The sequence below is a fragment of the Ursus maritimus genome, unplaced genomic scaffold (assembly GCF_017311325.1).
Source record: "Ursus maritimus isolate PB19 unplaced genomic scaffold, ASM1731132v1 scaffold_7, whole genome shotgun sequence".
NCBI lineage: Eukaryota > Metazoa > Chordata > Mammalia > Carnivora > Ursidae > Ursus > Ursus maritimus.
In genome coordinates, this window is record NW_024426885.1 from 17906255 (window position 1) to 17929148 (window position 22894).

At 48.6% G+C, this 22894-nt stretch overlaps 1 protein-coding gene across 1 annotated transcript in view; it reads left to right on the forward strand.

The window, feature by feature from the left end:
- The window catches only part of LOC103659237 (guanylate cyclase 2G-like), a 41785-nt gene that overhangs the window by 4577 nt on the left and 14314 nt on the right, over positions 1–22894 (forward strand). Inside the window, 7 exon segments of the mRNA XM_040624321.1 lie at positions 3472–3656; positions 4983–5113; positions 9725–9962; positions 12067–12204; positions 14905–14988; positions 15704–15808; positions 16338–16409. Coding sequence (XP_040480255.1) covers positions 3472–3656; positions 4983–5113; positions 9725–9962; positions 12067–12204; positions 14905–14988; positions 15704–15808; positions 16338–16409 — 953 coding nt within the window.

The window sequence follows — 22894 nt, forward strand, 5'->3', positions numbered from 1 at the left end:
CCCCACACACACACACATTAGTATCAGAGCATCCTTTCCTCCTCCCTAATTAGAATCTTCCATGCTCTCTTTAATGTCTTCACTTGTATGCTGTGTGGCTGTCAGCTTCCTGAGGGCACGGGTCTTCTCTCTTGTCAACGGCTGCATCCTGTGCTTAGCAGATGCCTGACACACAGTTGGGACTCAAATAAGCAGACTATCATTTACCTCACTTAAAAAATAAATCCCTGCTTCAGTAGGGTGTCCTCAAAATGCATGCTGCTGTGTTTGGAGGGAAGAAAAGCAGGATAGCCTCTTCCCCCTCCCCACCCCCCGCCCCATCCAGACTCAGAGGGATGAATGCTGCTGATTCTGGCATCTGCGAACTCCTCCTCACTGCGGTGTGGCTGATAAGTCACAGGCCAGATCTGCTGCTCTGAGTGAATTCAATGAAGAAAGTAGGGCACAGAAGTGGCCCCCAACTTTTTTGGCTTGTACTTTGAGAGAGCCCCGCAGTGAGGACTTTGGGGCTGCAGGGCAAAAGCAGCCAGCCTGTGGGCTGTGGGCGCGTTTCAGGAAGTGTCCACGCTGGGGACAGTGCAGGCATTCCCGTTTCCTCAAGCATGCTCAAGGAAAGAGAAAGTTCAGGTCTCATTTGCTCGTTGGAGTGGCTTCAAGCCACGCTTTCTAAAAAGCGCGTGTGTGTGTGTGTGTGTGTGTGTGTGTGTGCACGTGAGCATGCGCCATCGCTTGACTTTGTTTCCTCTTCTTAGTTATCATCTTAATCTGCAGCTCAGAGGGTGCAAAAACTATCCTGCTGCCTGCAGAGAACCTGGGACTCAGCCCAGGGGAATTCGTCTTCAGTATTGTGCAGTGGACGGAGGTGGGTGCTGATAAGCCCTCAGTGACCCCCACAGTAAGAAGTAATAATTGGGGCACCTGGGTGGCTCGGTCAGTTGAGTGTCTGACTCTTGGTTTTATCTCAGGTCATGATCTCAGGGTCTTGGGATCGAGCCCCACACTGGGCTCTTTGCTCAGCGGGGAGTCTGCTTAAGACTCTCTCTCTCCCTCGCCCTCTGCCCCTCCCCCCACTCACATTGTCTGTTGCTCACTCTCTCTCTTAAATAAATAAAATCTTTAAAAAAAAAAGTAACAAGTAAGGAACACTTGCTATGTGCCAGATGCATTAACTCACTGGATACTCACTACAACCCTATGAGCCAGCCACCCTTAGGTCCTCACTTTATGATTGGGACACTGAAATGGAGCGGAGAGAGCTTACCCAGAGTTCTTCTGCATAGTGAGTGAGAGGTCCTTGTTGGAGCCCCAGCTAAGGCCTGGAAAGACCCACGTAGTGGTCCCGTACAGCAATTCTTAGGTAGTTTGGTTCATGTGGCGATGATTGGGAGGGCTGAATGTACCACGTACCTCCTCTAAGTCCCTACACATACGCATATGACTTGTACTGTTGCACTCAGTCTTCCGAGAGCCCCATGAAGCAGATATTCCAAACTCGATTTACACTATCGTGGCACTCATTTCCAACAGCCTTGGAAGGCAGACGTTATTTGCACTCCAGACAAAGAACCAGAGGCTCAGATAACTAAGGTACTTTACCCAAGAGCTCAGAGGTCCCGAGTGGCATAGCTGGTCCTCCAAACTGGATCTTTCGGACACTGGGACTGAGCCCTTTGCCCCAACAGCTCTGCCTTATCGGCAAGCCCCACCGTGAGCACTTCAAATACTGAATGAAACCCGTTTTAGCTCACACCACCCCACAGGGAGATACTTTTTATTGCCCTCGTTTTATAGATGAGGAAACTGAGTCCCTGAGGGCTGAAATAACTTGCCCGAGACCATGTGACTAGTAGGAGGGAGAGCTAGTATTCGAACCCACATAGGCTGGCCTCATTGTCTGTGCATCTAACCAGCACATCCCACTCACAGGCTTCTAAAAAACGACACGTACATTTAGCTATGGACATGCTGTATAAGTTTTACAGCAGTTTTATCTTTCTAAAGTGAACTTGGGGGGCGCCTGGGTGGCACAGCGGTTAAGCGTCTGCCTTCAGCTCAGGGCGTGATCCCGGCGTTGTGGGATCGAGCCCCACATCACGCTCCTCTGCTATGAGCCTGCTTCTTCCTTTCCCACTCCCCCTGCTTGTGTTCCCTCTCTCCCTGGCTATCTCTATCTCTGTCAAATAAATAAATAAAATCTTTAAAAAAAAATAAAGTGAACTTGGTTTGTTGTATTTTATTTATTTTTTAAAAGATTTATTTATTTATTTGAGAGAGAGAGCATGAGTGAGGAGAGGGGCAGCAGGAGAGAATTTTCAAGCAGATTCCCCACTGAGTGGGGAGCCCAATGCAGGGCTCAATCCCATGACCCGTGAGATCATGACCTGAGCCGAAACCAAGAGTCGGACGCTTACCAGACTGAGCCACCCACGTGCCCCATAAAGTGAGCTTGTTTTATATAAGCATGAGCTAAAATGGAGCAAAGGGGAGTAAAGAAAAATGTATAATAATGTTCTGGAGTTCTTTTATCTTTTTGTCAAGAAGTATTTTGGATTGCCCAAAGTGTCAGATTTCTCTGGGCAGCCGGTTGGAATTCTAAACCAGACTTCCCAAAACATCCCCTGCCTCCCTTTGTTATTGCTGGCCACTCCTTTCTCTTTGCTTCTGTCACCTCTGCCTGCAGCCAGTTGAGGAGAGGCTGGGCCAGGTCTTAGTACTGGCAGGGAAGCCTTCAACTGCCTCGTCATTTCCCCCCCAAGCCTCCATAATCACATTCCAACTGGCTTGCAGTGGCAGAAAGCTTAGAGAACTAAAAATATACCACACAACCTCCATGCAATTGAATTCACTCTGCTTTAAAAAAAACAATAACATAAATTCATTCTATAAAATATTCCCAGTACAGGCTTAGGTGGGGAAAAAATATCAAGGTGCAGAACAGCATTACAGTGTGATACTCTTTGTATAAAATGCACACACATGTACATACACACCCCTATGTACGGGCCTAGAATGGTTGGATACCTCTCAGCACAGACAGGAAGGAGCCATCGGGATATGGGGAGAGGCCTGGTGTACTTCATGCATATATACAGATAGTGGGCGTTAGTTTCATAATAGTAATAATACAGATAATAATGGTCCTAACAAACCACTGAAGCCACAGTACAGAAAACTGAGAATCCACAGTCCTCAATTTTTCAAGTGTTTGCCCCCCATGACTAGAAGGCAAGCCTCCGCACCTTAGCTGCTTGAAACCCCAGGTAAGCTTTTCTTCTTTATCATTATTTCTTGGCTTCCATCCCACTGCTTCAGTGCTGGCTCAAAAATGTGGACCTAGTGTGGCAGGCCTTCCAGAGCCCTTGTGTTTCCGAGGATAACGATGAAGAGATGCAAATTCGACATTGTCTTTAAGCAGTTCTGTTGAACGGGGGTATTTCCTACATCGGCGACATTTATTTCATTGTGTTTTAGGACAGTTTTGGAAGGAAGTATTGACAAATCAGAAGGTGACACGCTTCCCCACGGTCTACCAGTCAGTGTTTCTCATAGCCCTGGACTCCTATGGAGAAGGCCCTGGAGATGAAGGTTTCCGGAAACAAGTCTACCAAAGGCTGAGGGGGCCACCCTTCTTCAGCTCCATCTCCGCGGAGGAGCAGGTCTGGTGCGGGGCCTTCCTGCACAGCACCCGGCCCCCTTCTTGGAGGATATTTGTGTTTGGCTCTGATAGTCTCCCTCTTATTTTCCCTCTGCTTGCCCCACTCCCCTAACACACACACACTACATGCACACACACACAGACACACACACACACGCACTTTCTCATCTTCCACCACCCACAATAAATGGTAGTCTGACGCCATCTTATGAAATCTGCACCCCAGCATCACAGAGGACAGAGGTTGCTAGGTGAAATGTCAGTGGCCTTTGGAGTCAGAGACCTGGCCTCCCATTCCAGTTCTGTTATTTACTAAGTGTGGGCCTGGAGGAGGGAATTGCTTAACCTCCCCACACATCCGTCTCTTCACCTGAGAAATGAGACTCCTGAGGACATCTGCCACTGGGCTGTGGTTTTGAGTATCTAATAATCCAGTGCATAGAAGTAGCAGAAGAGGTACCAGCAAACTCAGACCATGCCAATTCCCTTTCCTGGCAGGATGCCAGGACCAGGAACCAGATGGAGGGATCAGAGATGTGTTGCTAGGACAGGTCAAGGCAAGCAGAGGGAGAAGACAGTCAGGAGAGAGATCGGTAGCCAGTGGTGATCCCCGTGTGGGATGGTGGGGCCAATGTCTGCTTCCCACAGAGAATTTTTTACAGAGACCCCATTGCCCGAGCTGGAGCTACTCCAGGGTAGGGCTGAGCGGACCTGGAACGTGATGATGGGTCAGTGATGACACAGGTTTCCATTAGGAACAAGGTGGCCCACTGTGGATCCTAACACACAAGATGATCAACCAGTAAATATTTGGGGAGTCACCTACTAAGTGTTAGCCTGTATCAGGTTCTATGGGGAAGACAGTGCCTAGCCCTTAGTAGGCATTTGTATTTTTGTTGACTGAATGAATAGAAGAGAACATATACTGAAGACCTACCATGTGCTTGGCAGTGCGAATAGTAGTACACCTTTGTACCTCATTTAACTATCATACTCACCATGACAGTGGCTTCCTCCTCATTTTGTGAATAAGTGAGGTGAGACTCAGAGAGATTCAGAGAGGTTACGGAACTCACACCACCTCTCCCAACCAGTAAAGCAGCCCGGCCAGCCTGGCTCCAAACTCTGCCCTCTTCCAATTAAACCATACTCCCTCCCACGCAGGGCGTAAAGAGGTGCTCCTAGATCACGTGATCTAATTGGGACACTGAGGCCCGGACAGGTGGGGGGCCCTCCTCCCCCTGGGGAATGAGGGAGACCAGGCGTGGGTGAGGGGGTGAAGAGGCTGGAGAGTGAGTGCTCCCTGCCTTCGCCTCCCGCGCTGAAGGTGAGCCCGTATGCAGCCTACCTCCTGCTCTACTCGCACCCAGCCAGGGCCGAGGCCGGGCGAGAGTGCCGGGACCGGGACGGGGCAGCTGGTCGGCAGGCTGAGAGCATCCAGATGCGCCCCACTGCACGGTGAGTGGCTTGCCGGTGGGGCCTTGACATGCTGGGTGCGTGGCTCGAGGCCTGCCTCCCTGAGTCATGGGATCCCTCCGAGGGAGACCCGTTCTCCCCAGGGGCTGGTGGAGGTTCAGTCCCCCAGCTGCCAGGGGCCACTCTTCCGCTCTGTCCAGAAGGCTTCGGGACCAGCGGAAGGGGCATCTGGGGCACATGACCCCCTGGCCACCACTGCAGAACATCCCTCCCACAGCTCCTTTCAAACCGATTCTGTCAAGAATGAAACTCAAGGCTGTGAAGTCACGGCCAGGATCCTTCCCATCCTGCGCCCTGCCTGATGGGGGTGCTGGGCCTGATTCAGGACTATGGATCTTTAACGGTGGGTCCCCCCACTCTGGCTTTCCTCCTGTGGGGCAGATAGGCTTGGCAGTGAACCACCCTGCGTGCTGACCGACCACCACCACCGTTCTAGACTCCAATTTCCTCATTTCTAAGACAGAGATCCTACCTCCTGCCACAGAGAGTAATCACCGCCAGAACTGTTGGAGGGTTTACCTTACACCAAGCTGGGTGCCGAGAGCTTCTGCAGGCTATCTTGTTTAATCCTCCCATAACCCATGAGGCAATACTATTACTATCTGGATTATATTATCCAGGTGAGTAAACCCAGGGCAGAAAGGTTATGTCCTTGCCCGAGGCGACAAGGTCATTAGAAGGTGGAGCCAGAAATCATGCTAAGGCCTGCCTTTGTCTAGGGGCTCAGGTTCTCACTGTTGGGTTAACACTGAGATGTACTGAGACATAATAGGTGCTTTGCACATAGTATGTGCTCATTAAATGCTAGCTCTTTGTGGTTTCTTTGGCTTATCACTCACTTAATAAATCATAGCCTAAACTTTGTCCTGAGGCTTAAAGAGGACAACCAAGGCCTGCTCTTTGGGGTTTTCACAGACTCAGTTCATGTACACTCTATCAACTCCTTTTCTAAGTGGAAATATTAACCGGCTTCCCTCCCTCCTTTTCTTTATGACCCTGATTGGGAGGGGTAGTGTGTCTTTCTGCTCTTGTTTTATTCCTTTTGCCAGGTCAGTTTATTTCCTCTTTCCTGCCCTTTTAAAAATTCCTAATGCTAGAATTAGGGGAGGGTGTGAGGGCCAGCATGAGAGAGCCCAAGGCATGTCCCCTGGGGTTCTGGGGTGCTGGGCTTTCAGGGACTCAAGGCTGGAGGCCCCTCACTCCTTCCAAACTGGCTTCTCTTCTCTTCTGTGCCAGAGGACTGGCCCTTGACAGAGTCAGGATACAAGTCTCTGCTTCTTGTATTCGTTTCTGCCACACAGTGACCAGGACCACAGCCACAGAACTACTTAGTGCTGAAGGTCTTTATACTAATCAAAAGAGGCCCTTGGCCAAGGAGGTCACATTCGGAAACGGAGATCCCATCCCCTCTCTACACAGTGAACACACTTCCCACTGAAGGCAGCAATGCTGGTTGTTTCCTATGCCCCAGCCCCTCTGTGCCAAACCTTAGCAGGGAGCCGTGCCCAATCCCCGCATTCCGGATGCCAGCACGCATATGCGCAGCAAGGCCATGTGGGCTGCTGGGAAGAACTCGGCCCTTGGCTCCGAAAGCTCAGAGGATTCTGCCTCCCACTTCTGGTTCTTACGGTGCGGATGATGGTACCTCCTCTGCGGGGTCCCCTGGGATTAGATGTGCGAAATCGCCAGGACCTGCCACGCTGGGCACCGAGCACAGAGCAGGTGCTTAATAAATGGTCAGTTTGTGTCCTGTCCCCAGTGGGAGCAAAGCAGCAGTAAGTCCTATGGACTAAGGACCATGGGTCCTCAGTCGCAGGTGTGGGGGACCTGCGCTTTACTCCTCTGGGACTCGGACTTGTCCTTCGTGCATGAGGTTGAGCACATCCTCAGCAAGGACAAAGAACACACCTGGGCCAGGGCGGGGCACCGTGTCGATGCCCAGCACAGAACAAAACCAGGAGGGAAGGGGCTCGTTAAGAACGAAGTTTGCAAACTCGTGCCTGAGGCCTAGCATGTTGTCTGCCTCCTTTTGTCACATCTGATTATTGTAGAAAAGCATAAATCTTGAGTTTTATGTGAAATTAGTGAAAGATGGCTTTTCTTCTTCCTCCTTCCCTCCTCCTCTCCCTCCTCCCCTTTCTCCCCCTCCTCCTCCCCCTCCTCCTTCTTCTTCTTCTTCAATGCTGGATGGGCTCCCTAGCATAGGCCTAACGACATACATCTCCCTGCCCAAAAATGGCCTTTGTGCCCCATGAGAGGACTACCTTTCTTTTCTCACACTCCTCCTTGACCCTGTCTCAGATTCCCCGAAACGGCAAAAACTTCGCGGCTGGCTCCTGGTGGCTGCGAGGCGGGGGTTCTGCTGATGGGAGCTGGCGGGCTGGCATTTCGAGCCACGCGTGCCTCTCCCTCCTCTTCACCGTGGACATCTTCTCTCTTCCCAGGAATCACCGGCCCCGTGTTTGTGGACTCCCAGGGAGAAAGGCACATGGATGCTCAGTCTATGCCCTGCAGAAATCCAGAAATGGGGCCCTCTTTCTTCCTTTTCTTCAATATGACAGCTATCAGAAAGTAATTAGGTACTGGGCAGGACATTTCTCCGCATGTAGATGGCGCTATAGGAAGGGACCTGGGAGGGGAGGGCGGTCTGGGCGTCGTTCTGAGAGGCCAGTTTGGGATCCAGCTCCTGGAACCCACCCCACAGGTTGTCTGTAGCTCTCTGAACTCATATAAAAATCAACTGTGGGCCTTTAAAATAATCTTGCCCTTGATGGTGGGTGTGGCTCAGCCACTTCAGATTCCGCTTTAGAACACAGCAAACCGCCCCCCCGCCCCGCCCCCAAGTCTGACACTGCAGCCAGGCAGGCAGGTCCCACAGGCCTGTGATCCCTTAGACAGGCCCTGGCCTAGCGGTGATGGGACACAGCGCCCCCTGCAGGCTTGAGTCCCCCCGCCAGCCAAACGCACTCACCCAGGCGCCTGATTCCCAAATCCAGAGCTGGGTGGACACCAGGACCTGGCTGCTGTCCTGGGTTCCTGAGCCCAGGAATCCCTAGACAAATCTGCTTTTTCTCTCGGCTCTAAATCAATGAGAAAACTGAAAGGAAACCTAAACCTTAATTGAATTTCTACTTGTCCCCACCATCACCACCCCTAATCCAGAATTGATTTGACACTTTTTCCCGGCCTACTCTCATGGAATTTGTAAGTGCCAAAGTAAACTGGCCCAGGAAATGCAAACACATGGCAAAATAGATCCTCAGTGTTGTAGGAACAGGCATTCCCCACGTAGGGGGAGACGTTTTGGTCTGTGGAACGTCAAGGAGCTCTGTAACAAGATTGGTCTGTATCAAACACGGGAGAAAACCCCAGCAGCACTGGAGAGTTGGTGTATCATTTTTAAATCAGAAGTGACAAGGTTTAAATCAGAAGTTGAAGTCAGCTCTTTTATCCAACAGAAGGATACTGCCCTTCCATGAGTTAGATCATCTGCAGGTGAATTTGGGGAGTCTAGGTGAGGTGCAGAAATCAGATGGGTCACCAAATGTTTCCCTTTTTAAAAATATTTTAATTAATTTATTTATTTGAGAGAGAGAGTGAGAGAGAGCACAAGCGGGGTGAGGGGCAGAGGGAGAAGCAGGCTCTCCACTGAGCAGGGAGCCCGACATGGGGTGCATTCCCAGGACTCCGGGATCAGGACCTGGGCTGAAGGTAGATGCTTCACTGACTGAGTCACCCAGGCGCCCCCCCACCCTCCGCTCCCGCCAAATATTTCAATTAAGAGACCAAGGTCTACTTCTTGCAAATGACATGCATGTTTTATTCGCCCCTGCTATGTCTAAGGTAGAGACAGAGTAAAATCAACCAAATGGGCCCTGACTTATAATTGCCTTTTTTTTTTTTTTTAAAGACCCCTGAGGAATGTCTCCATGATTCGTTGGCCCCATGGCTCCTTTCCTGCATAGACCCAGTGGATTTTCTAATGAGCTCTGTGAACCCGCACCTGCTTCTACAGGTCAGTGCAGGTGCTCCGAGAAGGCAGCAGGTGGGGATTCTCCACGGGAGGGTGTCTCAAGAGCAGTGGCGCTTCTGACATTTTGGGCAGGATGCTTTTTGTGCGGGGATGTGTCCTGTGCACTGTGGGCCTCAGCGGCGTCCCGGGCCTCCCCTCATTACACGCCAGCAGCACCCTCTAGATGCCGCACCCAAATCTCCAGCATCGCCTGCCTCCCCTGTTGAGAACCTCAGCTCTAAGGAAACCTGGCTCCTGGGATGTGAGTCTTAGGGACTTCATTTCTAAGGAGTTAGGAAGAGTCTGAACAAGGGCGTGTTGCCTGGTGGTTCGGAGCCCAGCCCTGGAGTTAGATGGATCATAACTGAGAACCACTCTAAGGAGAGCACATAGTAAATGTTCAGTAGAGTGGGACTCATCATCCTTCTCTACAATAGATGTTTCTATACAAAGGGGGAGGTGAGTGTAGTTGCCATGGGAACTGGAGGGGAGGCCAGAAAAGAATCCTTGGAAGAGACAAGTCTGAGTGGACCCAGTATACCCCAGCTTGGGTCCATGCCTTTGAGGCACCTGCCTGGCAGGACCAGCCAGGACCCCGGGAGTGCTCACTTCAGTTCTTCAGCAGGCTGTAGTAATGACATGTCTCTGCCCCCAGGGGTGACTGCTGTGATCCTCACAATGACCCTCCTGATTACTGTCTTGGGAACTGTGATCATAGGTCTGATTTTAAAGATGCAGAGTGGAAAACTGCAAAAGCAAAATAAAGACATTTGGTGGCAAATCAATTATGATGACATCCCCATTCTGCCCCAGAACGAGGTAAGGCCACACCTGGCCCGGATACCCATTTCTTGCTCGCTGCTAGTGATTTGTAGAACGGACCTCGTCAAAGAGTTTCTGAAAGCTGAGGCCAACTTATTTATAGAGTGGGTGCTTAACAGAGTCTTGAGCCCCACATTCTGCTTCTGGGCCTCCCACTTCTTCCTTGATGAATATCTGTGGTGGACATCACTTTTGGGCCTCAGTCTCTCAATACTTAAAATTGATCAGATGATCTCGAAGGTTCCTTTCAGCTCTATTACCCTGTGGGTGTAAGATCCCGTATATTCTGTTCAAACATTAAATCTGTCTCCGGGGTAGCATTTAGTTTTTTAAAACCACATTAACTCTTTTGATCTATTGATGATGAAGACAGTTAAGATTTATTTGCTCGATACACACACATCAGACATCGACTGCAGGCCAAACATAGTGCAACGCGTGGCGATATACCACAAATGATGTCATCCAAGGGAGGCGAGTGCTCTGAGAGGCGTCTGTCTACACCTCTGAGACAGAGGCTCCACAAATGGGAATAAATGTCTCAGCAACGTGAAGGCTTCAGAAAGGAGGTGACATTTAGGAAGAGTGGTTTGCTGGTGGTGGCCAGGAGAGAAGTAACACAGGGTGTGCCAAGATGCGGGGTACTCAAGGCTGGGAGGCTTGGCACACATTTAATAAGCATAATGTTATTTGAGAAGTATATGACATTTACATAATTTCAAAAAATACTACTATGACCATCTCTTATGACTTAGCATGTTTTCGCTTGGAATTCTGAAATGTCTTCTTTTCTTTCCTTTTTTCTTTTTCTCTGTTTTTGTTATTAGTATAAAGCAATGCAATCTTTGCAAGCATACACCAATTATTCCAAAGCATTTATTGCCCTCCTGGAAATGTTAGTGAGAAATGTTCTGTACGGAAGAAAGAGAGACTTGGGTTTCTGTAGTTTAAGAAGAGTTCCTTGTTCCTGGGGGTGGGGGGGGGCAATTTTACCTTCATCTCAATTTATTAAAAACATACAAGGGCAATGCATTTTATTGTAAAGATCAGTCGGTTTAGAATTTCAGATAGTCCTTGCTCAGGAGCACATGCTACTCAAGATATTAGGGGAATAACCAGAATCTATGACTTGAACAGATGTATGAGTCTTAAATGGTTCAAAGCAAAAGCAAGGTGTTCTAGAATGTTGTTGCTTGTTTAAAAAACAAAAAAAGGCACTGAAGTTAGACCGAAGTATACAGGTTCGTTCTCACGGACATTTAGGTTGACTGTAAAGAGGAGGAAATACATTATGTGTCAAAATCAAACATTTCTCTCATGTTACGTATATGTCATTCCTGTTATATTGGCTTTATTTTCAAAAATGTCATTTTTAGGAGTCGTTTCTTTTTATTGGCATCCTTGCATATGCTACTCATTCAATAACTGAGGACTTTCAAAAAAAAAAGGGGACTTGGAGGTACCAACGTCAAGGAGGCTTCAACATGTGAAGACCAGATCAGGATTCATTAGCAAGTCATTTTCAAATGTCCCCGGGGATTCTGGGGCTCACTGGTCTGGTCGGCGGGTGGTGGTGGTGGGGTGAATGATAGATTAAGGGTGGAGGTGTGACGGAGAAGAACTCTGAGCCTCCTTCTTCCCTCTTCAACTGAAGCAGCTTGGTTTTGTCCTACCTGATTCCTGCATCAGGGTTCCAGGTAAGATTCTCCTTGAAAAACAGGATTCCTCTGTGTTAAACACATTCTCTAGGTGTTGGGGAGGCACGGGGGGCAGGAAATAGAGTGGTCATGCGGTTAGATGCTCATTTAGAAAGAGGATTCTGGCATCAGGTGACACAGCTCATTAAGGGCCAGAGCCAGAACTTGAATTTGGGCAGTCTGACCCCAGAGCCTGAGCCACGACACCGTCCGTGGTGGTACAGACACAAGAGGGACGTATGTCGCAGCAAAGCACTCACACTCTGGGTCAGAGGATCAGGATTGGAGTCCTGACTCTCCCATTTATTAACCCTGGCATTCATTTTCCTCACCTATAACAGGCACAGTCTCTTCGGTAGTTGATCAAGCTACTGAGATCAATGGAATTGCTTCCTGTCTTACAGCCATCCCAGAGAGGCACACCCGTGTCGAGAGGGGACAACCGTCATTCATCTAGTGTGATGATTTCTGGGGACGCCAGTTCCTTTGTCAAGAGCCAGCCAGGAGAAGAGCTCTTTTATGCCCCTCTAGGGCTTTACCAGGTACTCCTGAGGGCAAAGTGGCTGCCTGTAGGTCCTAGCATGTGTCTCTGTCCCATTCTCCTCATGTCCTTTCAGTCAGGCAGGGAACTGTGAATAGGGGGACACTCCAGGTAAAAGCCAAGGTATTCCTGTGACTCCAGACTGGTGCTTCTCAAACTTTAACGTGGGTATGAAACACTGGGGGCTCTTGTTAAAAAGCAGATGCTGGGCAGCTGCTCTTTGCTGTCCTTCAATAAAACCACCCTTTTGCACCAAAAAAAAAAAAAAAAAGCAGATGCTGGTCGAGTAGGTCTGGGGTGGGGCCTGAGATTCTGCATACTCCCGAACAAGCTCCTAGGTGATTCCTATTCTGCTTTCTAGATTACACTCAGCTCTGTCCAAGAGAACTTTCTATGAAGATGAAAATATTCCAAATCTGCATGGTCCAGTATGGTACCATTAGAAGACTATGAAACATTAGTGTGTTGGGGAACTAATTTTAAATATTATATAATTTTAATTAATTTTCATTAATTTAGCCTCGTGTGGCTAATGACTACCTCTAGGACCCTGTTGTCCTAGAGCATGGATCACTGCATCCTTGGTACCTCAGCGCTGAGGAATCAGGTGTGGGCAATGGTGTTGCTGTGGCACCGAGGCCTGGTAGTTGTGGAAGCCAGCGGCATAACCCCTGCCTGCCCCTCCCAGCCTCTCTCCAGCACCCCAGCCCATTATGGCTGCCTGTGCTTAGCACTCCTTTAGAAGCTCAAGTCCCCTGGGTGAAAAATATGTGAAGAAAAAAACCCATATATTTATTCTTTGAAACGGAAGTCCTGGAGAGTAGAGGCCAAAAGCTCCAAGCAGGGAAGACTCGTTCTTTGTCCTAAACTGGATTTGACAAAGATTGGAGCCGACGCTTTCCTTATGCAGCTGAACTTATTTTTCTAAACGTTTACTTGGGTTTTCCAACGACAAAAACCATCGTGGATATCATCACCCATTAAACCCTAAGGACCTTTATTCATACAAAACTGTATTTTTGGGGAAAAGATTTTATTTCTTTATTTGACAGAGAGAGAGCACAAGCAGGGGGAGTGGCAGGAAGAGGCAGAGGGAGAAGCAGACTCCCTGCTGAGCAGGGAGCCTGAGGTAGGGCTTGATCCCAGCACCCTGGGATCACGACCTGAGCCGAAGGCGGATGCTTAACCGACTGAGCCACCCAGGTGCCCCACAGAACTGTATATTATGGTCAAGGAGCCATTTAGAGACAGCAGCCAACAATCCACAGCGTACCTTTATTGGTTAAGCCTCCTGAAATGTTTGCTGTCCTTGCCCTCAAATACCATCCCTGGGGTCCCCACCTCTGTTGCCCTTACTATCGTGTCCAAACTCTTTAACACAGGCTCAAGGCTTTCTACTGCCTAGTCTCAAGCTACTTTCAGAAAAAAATTGTTTTTCCTGGCCTAAATCCCGTACTCATCCAACGCGTCTTGCCGCTTAGGCCATGTGTGTTTTGTCCTCAGACGATGCCGTACGTGCGGCCCCTGCCCCCTCCATCTGGCACCTTCTCGTCCTTCAGGGTTCAGCTTAAGCATTACCTCTTCCAAGGACGCTCTCCTCCATCCCACAGCGGGCCCTGCATCCGTGGAAGCCCCATCACAGTCCTGAGTCCTTTGCAGCTAACCCCACACTAAAACTGGCACATCTTGGTTGACATTTAAGTCACGTCGAGGCTTATCTTCTCTTGCGTCCAGACTCTCTCTCTTCATCTACACCAATTTTTCCAGGTTGTCCTATGATTTGTGGTGAGTGACGGTCCCTCTAAAAGCAAACCCAACAGGTAACGACAGACAAGACGATACGCTACAGACTGAAACTTGATCGGTGCCCAGCTTCGAGTTCACAGTGTTACATGTTTTAACTGACTGAACCCTCGAAAGAACCCTGCAAGATAGGTTTTATTTTTTTTTTATTTTTTTTAAAAGATTTTATTTATTTATTTGACACAGAGAGACAGCCAGCGAGAGAGGGAACACAAGCAGGGGGAGTGGGAGAGGAAGAAGCAGGCTCATAGCGGAGGAGCCTGATGTGGGGCTCGATCCCATAACGCTGGGATCACGCCCTGAGCCAAAGGCAGACGCTTAACCGCTGTGCCATCCAGGCGCCCCAAGATAGGTTTTATTTTTAATCTCCATGGTACAGAGGAGGAAATGGAAGCTTGGAGAAGCGAAATCCCTTGTTCAAGAAGACATAGGCAGTAAGTAGTGGCAACGGGCTTGAACCAGGTCTCTGATTCCAGGCTTACATTTAAGACCTCAGCTCACTGTTTCTCTAAGTGCACGTGGGATATTACTGTATAATAGAAACAGAGCAGTCTTAGAGTCGGATGTTCAAATTCTGGCTGTACTACCTACAAGTGTGTGACCTTGGACAAGTCACTGAACCTCAGTGATCTCATCTGGAAACAGGCTAATCACACCCGCCTTGCAGGACTGTGTCGTCTGTTAAAAGATATCTCATGTGTTGAGTGATCAGCTGAGCCCCTATATCAATGGAGCCCAGTGCCGCCCTAGGGCTGATGTGGGCAGCGAGGAGCTTGATGGTCCCATTCGTCAGTGGGTTTCTTGCCAGTTTTCCTGCTTCCCTTCCTAGTCTTTTCTGAGAGGAGTGTTTTCTGGATCAACCTAGATTAAGAACACCCCAGTTCATCTCTGGTTCCAGGGAAACCATGTGGCCGTCTGCAATGTTGGTGACCAAGCAAAAGCCTGGGTCAGGAAGCCATCTGTGCTGCAGGAAATCCGGCTGGTGAGGCCCCTGCCCCTGGAAGAGAGAAAGTAGTGCTGTTTTGGGCTCTCTGCTGCCAGCTCCTGGTTCCCATCTGGGAATGCCCCAGCCCAAAGGATCAATGGCGGGAAGCTGCTTCCCTTACCTTGGCCCACTATCTCTGTCCCCTGACAACCCAGACATTAGGCTTCAGATCCTTTAGCCTGACCCAGGCACCTGAAATCTGGGACCCCTTTCGGCCTTGCTCCTTCTCCTTAATTCTTCTGGTCTTAATTCTATCTCTCCATCCTCTGTGTCTCTACCTCTCTGCTGCTCACCTTCCTCGAACCTGGTCCTTGGATGGAGTCAGAGTCATGGGGTCTCATCTTACTCAAGACCTATGACCTGGCATGGCCCCCACACACTGGCATTGACAGCCAAGACCATCAGGAAGCAGGGCCAGGTCTGTTTACTGTGACGTGGTTTTAGGTTAGACTTTGATCAGTCCTCTGGTTTCTTTGCTAGAGGCAGACTGCCTGGATATACCTCCCAGCTCTGCCACTAATAAGCTGTATGATCTCCAACACATTATTTTACTGTTTGAGCATCAGTTTCCTCATCTGTAAAATGGGAGCAGTCATAGCTCTTTTCTCACCTTTTCTTTGCGTGAGACTTAGCTGCAAGTATGTCAAGCACAGAGCAGAGCTCCTGGCACAGAAGACATACTGTAATCACCAGCTACTGTTATTATTTTCAGGTGTATGAATTAAGGCACGAAAACATTGTCCCCTTCTTCGGTGTTTGCACAGAACCACCCAACATCTGCATTGTCACCCAGTATTGCGAGACGGGGAGCCTTAAGGTAAGCGAAGCAGTACATCTAACCTCAGGCTTGAGTAGCAGCAGCTTCTAAAGAACTTAATCGATGTTTTGCCCTTCATCCAAGAACAGTTCCTCTCTGGTCTAATTGCAAGACCTGAATTATCCTGTTGGGCCGCCTACAGCGGATACAATTAGCAGTGGAATTGCCGACAGTCTGGTTTCCTTGGCTCTGGATGGAAATTGTCTGAGCCTGTTATCATCTCTTAGGACATTATAGCTGCTACCGAATTATGTTTCTGGGCTCATCTTACCCATGGTATGGGACCGTTAGCTTTACGTTAGGAACAAGGAAGTATTTAAAAGACTCCACAGTGTGACTTTCTCAGCATTGAATAAGGTTATGGTATCTCCTGGGAAATTTCCAGTACTGGCTGCAATGTATTGGGTCGTCGTAGTCCTGGTCAGAATCATCCACTGTATTAGCAAATCATTCAACAGTGGAACAATGAGAAGCTCCCTGTGCTTCTGGTGGAGTCACTGGTGATAATTCTAATAATGGTTTTTTTCAGGATGTTTTGAGAAACTCAGATCATGAGCTGGATTGGATATTCAAACTCTCATTTGCATATGACATAGTCAATGTAAGTATCATGTAAAACTTATTTAAAGAACAAATACCAGTGTTTTTGAGTTATTCTGTGTCTTGGGTTAAACTGAACTATAATCTTTCCTGAGAATTCTGATCTTCCTCAGATCTCAAACAAAATGATTCCACTTCTAAATTTCACCACTTCCATCAGATTTTTCATTCTTTTCTCCCTCCCTGGTCTCAAGTAAATAGTGAGAACTATTTTAGACTAGAGTTGAAAGGAATGCTAGGTTTATCCAGTCAGGAAGGGGCAGGGTATTTACACTTCAGGCTGGAACTTTTTACCCCAAAGAAAAGCTGATTACTAGATCATGAAGCAAGCTGGGGAGGAGGATTCCTAACATCCCTTCCTTCTTCCTAGTTTTTGATTCCTTTCCCGAGAAAATGGCCACAAAGCTGTTGACCTAAGAGGTGGGCTAAGAATGGAGACCGGGGAAGGTGTACAAGCAGGCAGAGTCTTTACTTTGGGCAAAGAGGGCTGTGGTGTCTGCAAAAAAGATTAATAATAACAATATTAGTAGCTAAAATATATTTAGTTCTTATTTTCGCCTACTTTCTATCACTTTGTATATATTAACTTATTTAATTCTCACAACAAAATATAAGGTAAGTCTATCATTGTATCCATTTCACAGATGGAAGGTGAGTAGTGGGGCCATGTCAGTGTGGGCCAGCATCCTGAGGGTGTCCTTCTCACCCTGGGCTACAAACCAGCTGCTCTTTGTAAGCTCACTGTGCCTACTTTCACCATCAGAGGGGACCACACCAATGACGTGGGAGTGGGTCTTGGTGAGGAAGTCTGTCAGTCCAACACATGGGCAGCAAGGCAGGGGTGGTCATCATCTGTCAATCAACAGTCCATTCATCAACCAACAGACTCCTCTGGGCAAGACATGGCCTGGGTGTTGGGAGGGACACAGGGTGAGACATGAGCTCTGTCCTCCTGTAGTTGAGGGCTGGTGGCTCTTGGAGTGACTTTGGTAAGTTGCTTCCCCTCGCTAGACCTCGGCCTCCAAGTGGGTTTAAGAGATGAGGTTGGCCCGCTTGGTATCAAAGAGCTTTCTTTTTTTCTCTAGGGTCTAACTGCTCTTTACTCCTGAGAAGTCGTCGTACTTGTGAAACTTTGGTATCTTAGGCTTTAGTGGGAAACCAGCATATGGTCGTTACCAAGGAAGGCAGACGACGGGAGCCACCCGTGGTGGGTCCTCTCAGATGACCCTGGGTTACCACTGTTTGTTAGCATTTCAGTAAGACTTCATTGAGCGTCTCTTAAGGGTTTGTCTTACTCTGGGCACTTCCATAGGAAACAAGGACTTGTTTTTATCTCTGAATGGATTAAAATCTAGTTGCAGAAAAACCCCTCAGGGAATGTACATGTAAAATTAAGTGGTGGAGCAGTTATGAATTAGGAGGATCTGACGCGGCGCCCTCTCCTACCCTGGGCTCCTGCTTCCTTCCCTTCACCCGCTTCCCCTTCCCTCCCCACCAAACCCAGGGAAGTACTCTAGACTCTGGGGATCTGTCTCCTGCCCTGACATCATATGTATTGCCTCTGAAGAGAAAACTAGTAAGTTCTCCCCAGGTAAGGTATGGATAACTAATAGATTTAGCTTTTCAGTTGGCATTTGGTTTTCAAGAGCTATTAACCCAAAAGTTTCTCTGGAGAAATGCTGGGGTGGGTGAGAATGGCACTCTGGAAGGAAAGTCTCCCTGGTGGTTGTCAGTCACTCCGGGTCACTGAGTCTATCCCCTGCTCCCTGCTCCGTGCCAAGGGAACCGAAGACCGCTTGACACCAGCTTTGGAAGCATCTCGGTCTTCTGAAATGGAGTGTGCAATGGGACAGTGTAAGGAAGTCACGGTGAGTTAGGTCAAGGCACATTTAGGCCCTTTGAGGTGAATTGTTCGGCAAGCATTCCTTCAAAGGGGCCTAATAATAACAAAACTTCACTACAGCTTCTCAGAGCTTTCCCATTGGTGACTTTGACATGAACCCGAGCACTGGCCACGCTCTGTGGGTCACATCACGCTTCTGGCTATCCCATATCAATCGTAAAGACAGTTCCTCTCTTGATGTCTATTTGACCAGAACATTCTCTATACCAAGTACCAGAGAGATTCTGAGATGCCACATACTTTTCAAGCCAACAAATGTATGTTGATTGGGCACCTAATTTGGCTCAGACCCAGCTCTGAGCACGGAGGGCCCGGAGGACGAGGCTCATTGTCCTGTGCCTGAGCGTTCAACCCAGCGGAGCCAGCCTGGGGAGGAGCTTTGGAGATTATGATATTCTTCTTGAGTTAGGGATGGGCCTTCATTTCTAAGGAAGAGAAGTCTTGATGGATTAAGAGGAAGAGGGCAGTTTGGCATAGACGTTATCTTGGGATTTGAACCCTGGCTCTCCACTGCTGGCCAGGTGACCTTAACTACCCTGAGCCTCAGTTTCCCTGTGTATCAACTAAAGATAACGGCAGCACCCACCTAATAGAGTTGTTGCGAGAAGTACGTATGCTTAGCACCAAGCCCCCCGACAGGCACCTGTAAATGTTCACTGTTAGTAGAAGCAGTACTATTACTATTATCACAGATAACTCCATTACTAGTACCAACTAGTACTAAAAACATGTGCATTTAAAAGTTTCATTCCCATGGGGGCACCTGCGTGGTTCAGTCAGTTACGTGTCCGACTTTTGATTTCAGCTCAGGTCATGATCTCAGGGTCGTGGGATTGAGCCCCACATTGGGCTCCATGCTGGGTGTGAAGTCTGCTTAAGATTCTCTCTCTCCCTCTTCCCTCTGCCCCCCCACCTCACGAATGCTCTCTTGCTCTCTCTCCCAAATAAATAAATAAATCTTGAAAAAGGAATTTCATTCCTCCAACAATCCTCTGGGATAAGTCAGCACCATCCAAACAATACCAGCTGTGTGGGCCTGTTGGCCAGTGGCGATGAGGTGAGCTCCAGCTGGGGTGTGCTCTAAGTGTGAGATTCACACCGGAGCCGAAGACTCAGAAAAAAAACAACCACCAGAATTTCAAATATCTCATTATTTTTATGTTGATTGCATGTCAAAATAAGATTTTTTAATACATGGGGTGAAATAAAATTTATTATTAAGGTTAATTTCACCTATTTAACTGAAAAATTGAAAATTATACCTGTGGCTCATATTATGTTTCTCTTAGCTGGTACTCTTAATAATTACCAATTAACTCCACGGCTCATTCTTTTCTTTTTTTTTTTTTTTGAAAGGGTGAGGCACAGAGAGAGAGGAAGAGAGAGAATCTTAAAGCAGGCTCCACGCCCAGCGGGACTAGATCTCACAACCCTGAGACCATGACCTATTTGGTCTGCGACAATATACATCAAATCATACATTGCCACCAAGATAGGAAAAAAAAAAAAAACCCACTGAAGAGATGTGTGCCATCTCTTGGGGAGAACTACATTCCTAGGCTTTCAACCATCCCTAAACATCTTGTTTATGTTCTCACAGAACGATCTCTGCTAGTAAACCTGGACGTCAGGGGTCATCAGTGGTGACTGAGTAAAACGTCTCCTGTCTGGGTGGGCCTGGCACTAGCAGGGGCAGAGAGAGTTGTGAGCGTCAAGGACGGTCCTGCTGCATGGGGAGGTCTCCATCAGATGAGAGAGAATTCTGGATTGGATACAGGTCTCCCCAGATTTCAAGCCCAGACCTTGGCTTGTTGGAGCCTCATGAGAGAATTCCAGAGGCAGCCCCGGCCAGGCCCCTCCAGGTTTGGGTGAGTGGGTTGCAGCTTCTAAAATGTAATGTAGGGGTGCCTGGGTGGCACAGCGGTTAAGCGTCTGCCTTCGGCTCAGGGCGTGATCCCGGCATTCTGGGATCAAGCCCCACATCAGGCTCCTCCGCTATGAGCCTGCTTCTTCCTCTCCCACTCCCCCTGCTTGTGTTCCCTCTCTCGCTGGCTGTCTCTGTCTCTGTCGAATAAATAAATAAAATCTTTAAAAAATAAATAAATAAATAAAATGTAATGTAACTGTATCATCTCAGAAAACAAACGCTGAATTTTGGGGTGGGAGTGGGGGTGGTGTATCCACGCTCCTGCTTTCCACTTTAGCCTCCATTTCCAGTGTTGGCTCAGGGCTCTTGCTAAAGCAGGACGGTGACTCAGACCGTGATCACTGCTGGAGGAGAGGTGAGTCCCTGAGCTGGTGACCATGAGGCCCAGTGTCCCCCTCCCTGGGGACAGAGTCCATTCGGGGCCTCCTCGCATTCGTCCTTGCTGGAACATTGAGTGCCACCGCTGCCTCCTGCTACCACACCTGTGGGTGACTTCACCCCCCTCCTCTGCTGGGCTCGAGAGACATTGGAACCTGGCTGTCCCCGTATGACGCTGTCAGGAGAATGGGTGTGCTTTGATCCACTCTCCTCCTGCTCCCGTACAATCAATCACCAGGGCACCGGAAACTAAAGTCTGATGATTTAGAAGCGGCTGTGCTTTGAAGGCAACCCAACCTGGGTTTATGTTCCGGCTCTGCTTTCACTGTCTGGGAGCAGTTTAAAACTGTGAGTTTCCTCATTGGGAGACAGAGAATGAGAATGTTAACCTATGTTCCGGAAAGACAAAATGCGATCCTACGTGTGAAGACAGCACCGTGCATAGTACAAAGTACTCAGAGAAAGGTTTGCTGTTACTTATCTGTTCATCGGAGATCCAGACCACGGTATGCACTTTCACGGACGCTTGTGGCTTCGATGCCACGCTCAGTGGGTCCTCATCTTTGCCCTTCAGAGCTTTCTTTCGTCAGCTACAGGGCATTTGTGCTGTTGGTCCAGGCGGGGACGTGGAATGGGACTGCAGCGTTCCCAGTCCTGCTCTACCACAGGCCGGTGACCTGGCGCAGGTGAAACGCCTTCGTTTCTCCCTTTCCTGATGTCCTTATTTGTATGTTGAGGGTGACAGTAATACCACCTGTGTCTACAGGGTCACTAGGGGAATGACGTGAGTCAGTTTAAGTAAGGAATTTAGGTCAATACCACATAAGGCTAGCACTATAAACTTAAAACAGGGAATGTTCCAGTAAGGGCCTTGAGAGAGACATGGTCATGTTCGCTCTTGTCTGAACCTCTGGGGTGAGGCAGGTAGGAGGAGGCCCATGCTACTCAGGCTGATGCAGGTAAAATGGCTCCACGACAACCCCATACCTGTGACATCCCGAGGCTGATGCCTCCCTCCCAGCTCCCAGGCTCAGTATTCTGCGAATGGCTCAGAGATTCAGATCAAAGATATAGAGAGCCTTTACGTCCAAGCAGCTGGAAACGTTGAATAAATATTACGGAAATGTCTTATGGTGAAGCCTTCAAGGAAGTAAGAAAATAAAGACCCCAGTGTCACCCACAGTGGGTCCCCCCATCTCCCTGCACTGCTGGGGTTACTTCTGAAATGCAGTCAGCCCTGTCCCCTTAGCCTTCGTTTCACTGCTGCTAGCCTGTCCTGGGAGATCTCAGAGAAATACCAACATTCGTCAGCCTGATCCTGCTTCAAATGTGACAGCTCTCATTTTCAAATTTATCTCTTCTCTCTCTGTCCTCCCCCCATAATTGTTTCCCTCCCCAGTTCTAGGGCTTTCTTTAAAGCCCTTCCCGCCTATGGAGAGATCTGTGCCCTCTGCCCTCACCTCCCTGCCGAATGAGCATGCTCTTGGCCTTGGTGACTCACCCTGACCTAGGTCCTCCCACTGGCACTCTTTCCCCGTTCTGATCCCTCTCTTGCTTTGCGTTTCTTCGCATCAGGCTTGGCTGGTACCGCATGTGATCCGTAGCTAACATAGGCTCTTGTGTTCGGGTCTAAGCACGGGCTCTTCGTTTTTAAGCTCCCCAGGTGACTTTCATGGGCAGCCAAGGCGTTCCAAGGTGCAAGAGGAGGACGGGTGTTCTCAGGCTACGTGCACACGAATCTCCTGGGGATCGGGTTAAAATGCATAGTCTGCTTCAGTACGTCCGGACAAGGCCTAAGAGTCTGCATTTCTGCCAAGCTCCCAGGTGATGCTGGTGCTGCTGGTCCCCAGGCCATCTGTCAAGCAGTGGGGATCTAGGCAGTCCCATCTCAGAGATGGTCAAATCAAGGCCCAGCGAGCGCAGTGCTTTGCCTGAAGAGGCCTAGTGGTCAAGTGGGAACGTGAATGCACGGCTTCTGATTCTAGTACTCTTCCTGGGCCTCTTCATAAATAATGGTACTTTATTGCTTGACAATAATAGACATAAACCCTTAAGAACACAATGGATGACATGGGAATTTTTCAACATTCCTCATTTTATTGCCTTTCCCTTGCAAAGTGCTCAATCAGGACCCTTAAGTGCATATAACAGAATGTAATATTCTATTATTATAGAATCATTACATGTAGGTCGGAATAGAATATGATTTGTAACACGTAGGTAATAAAAGAAGAGTTAATTACATAATGTTGTTTCTATAATGTTGATATACTTTATG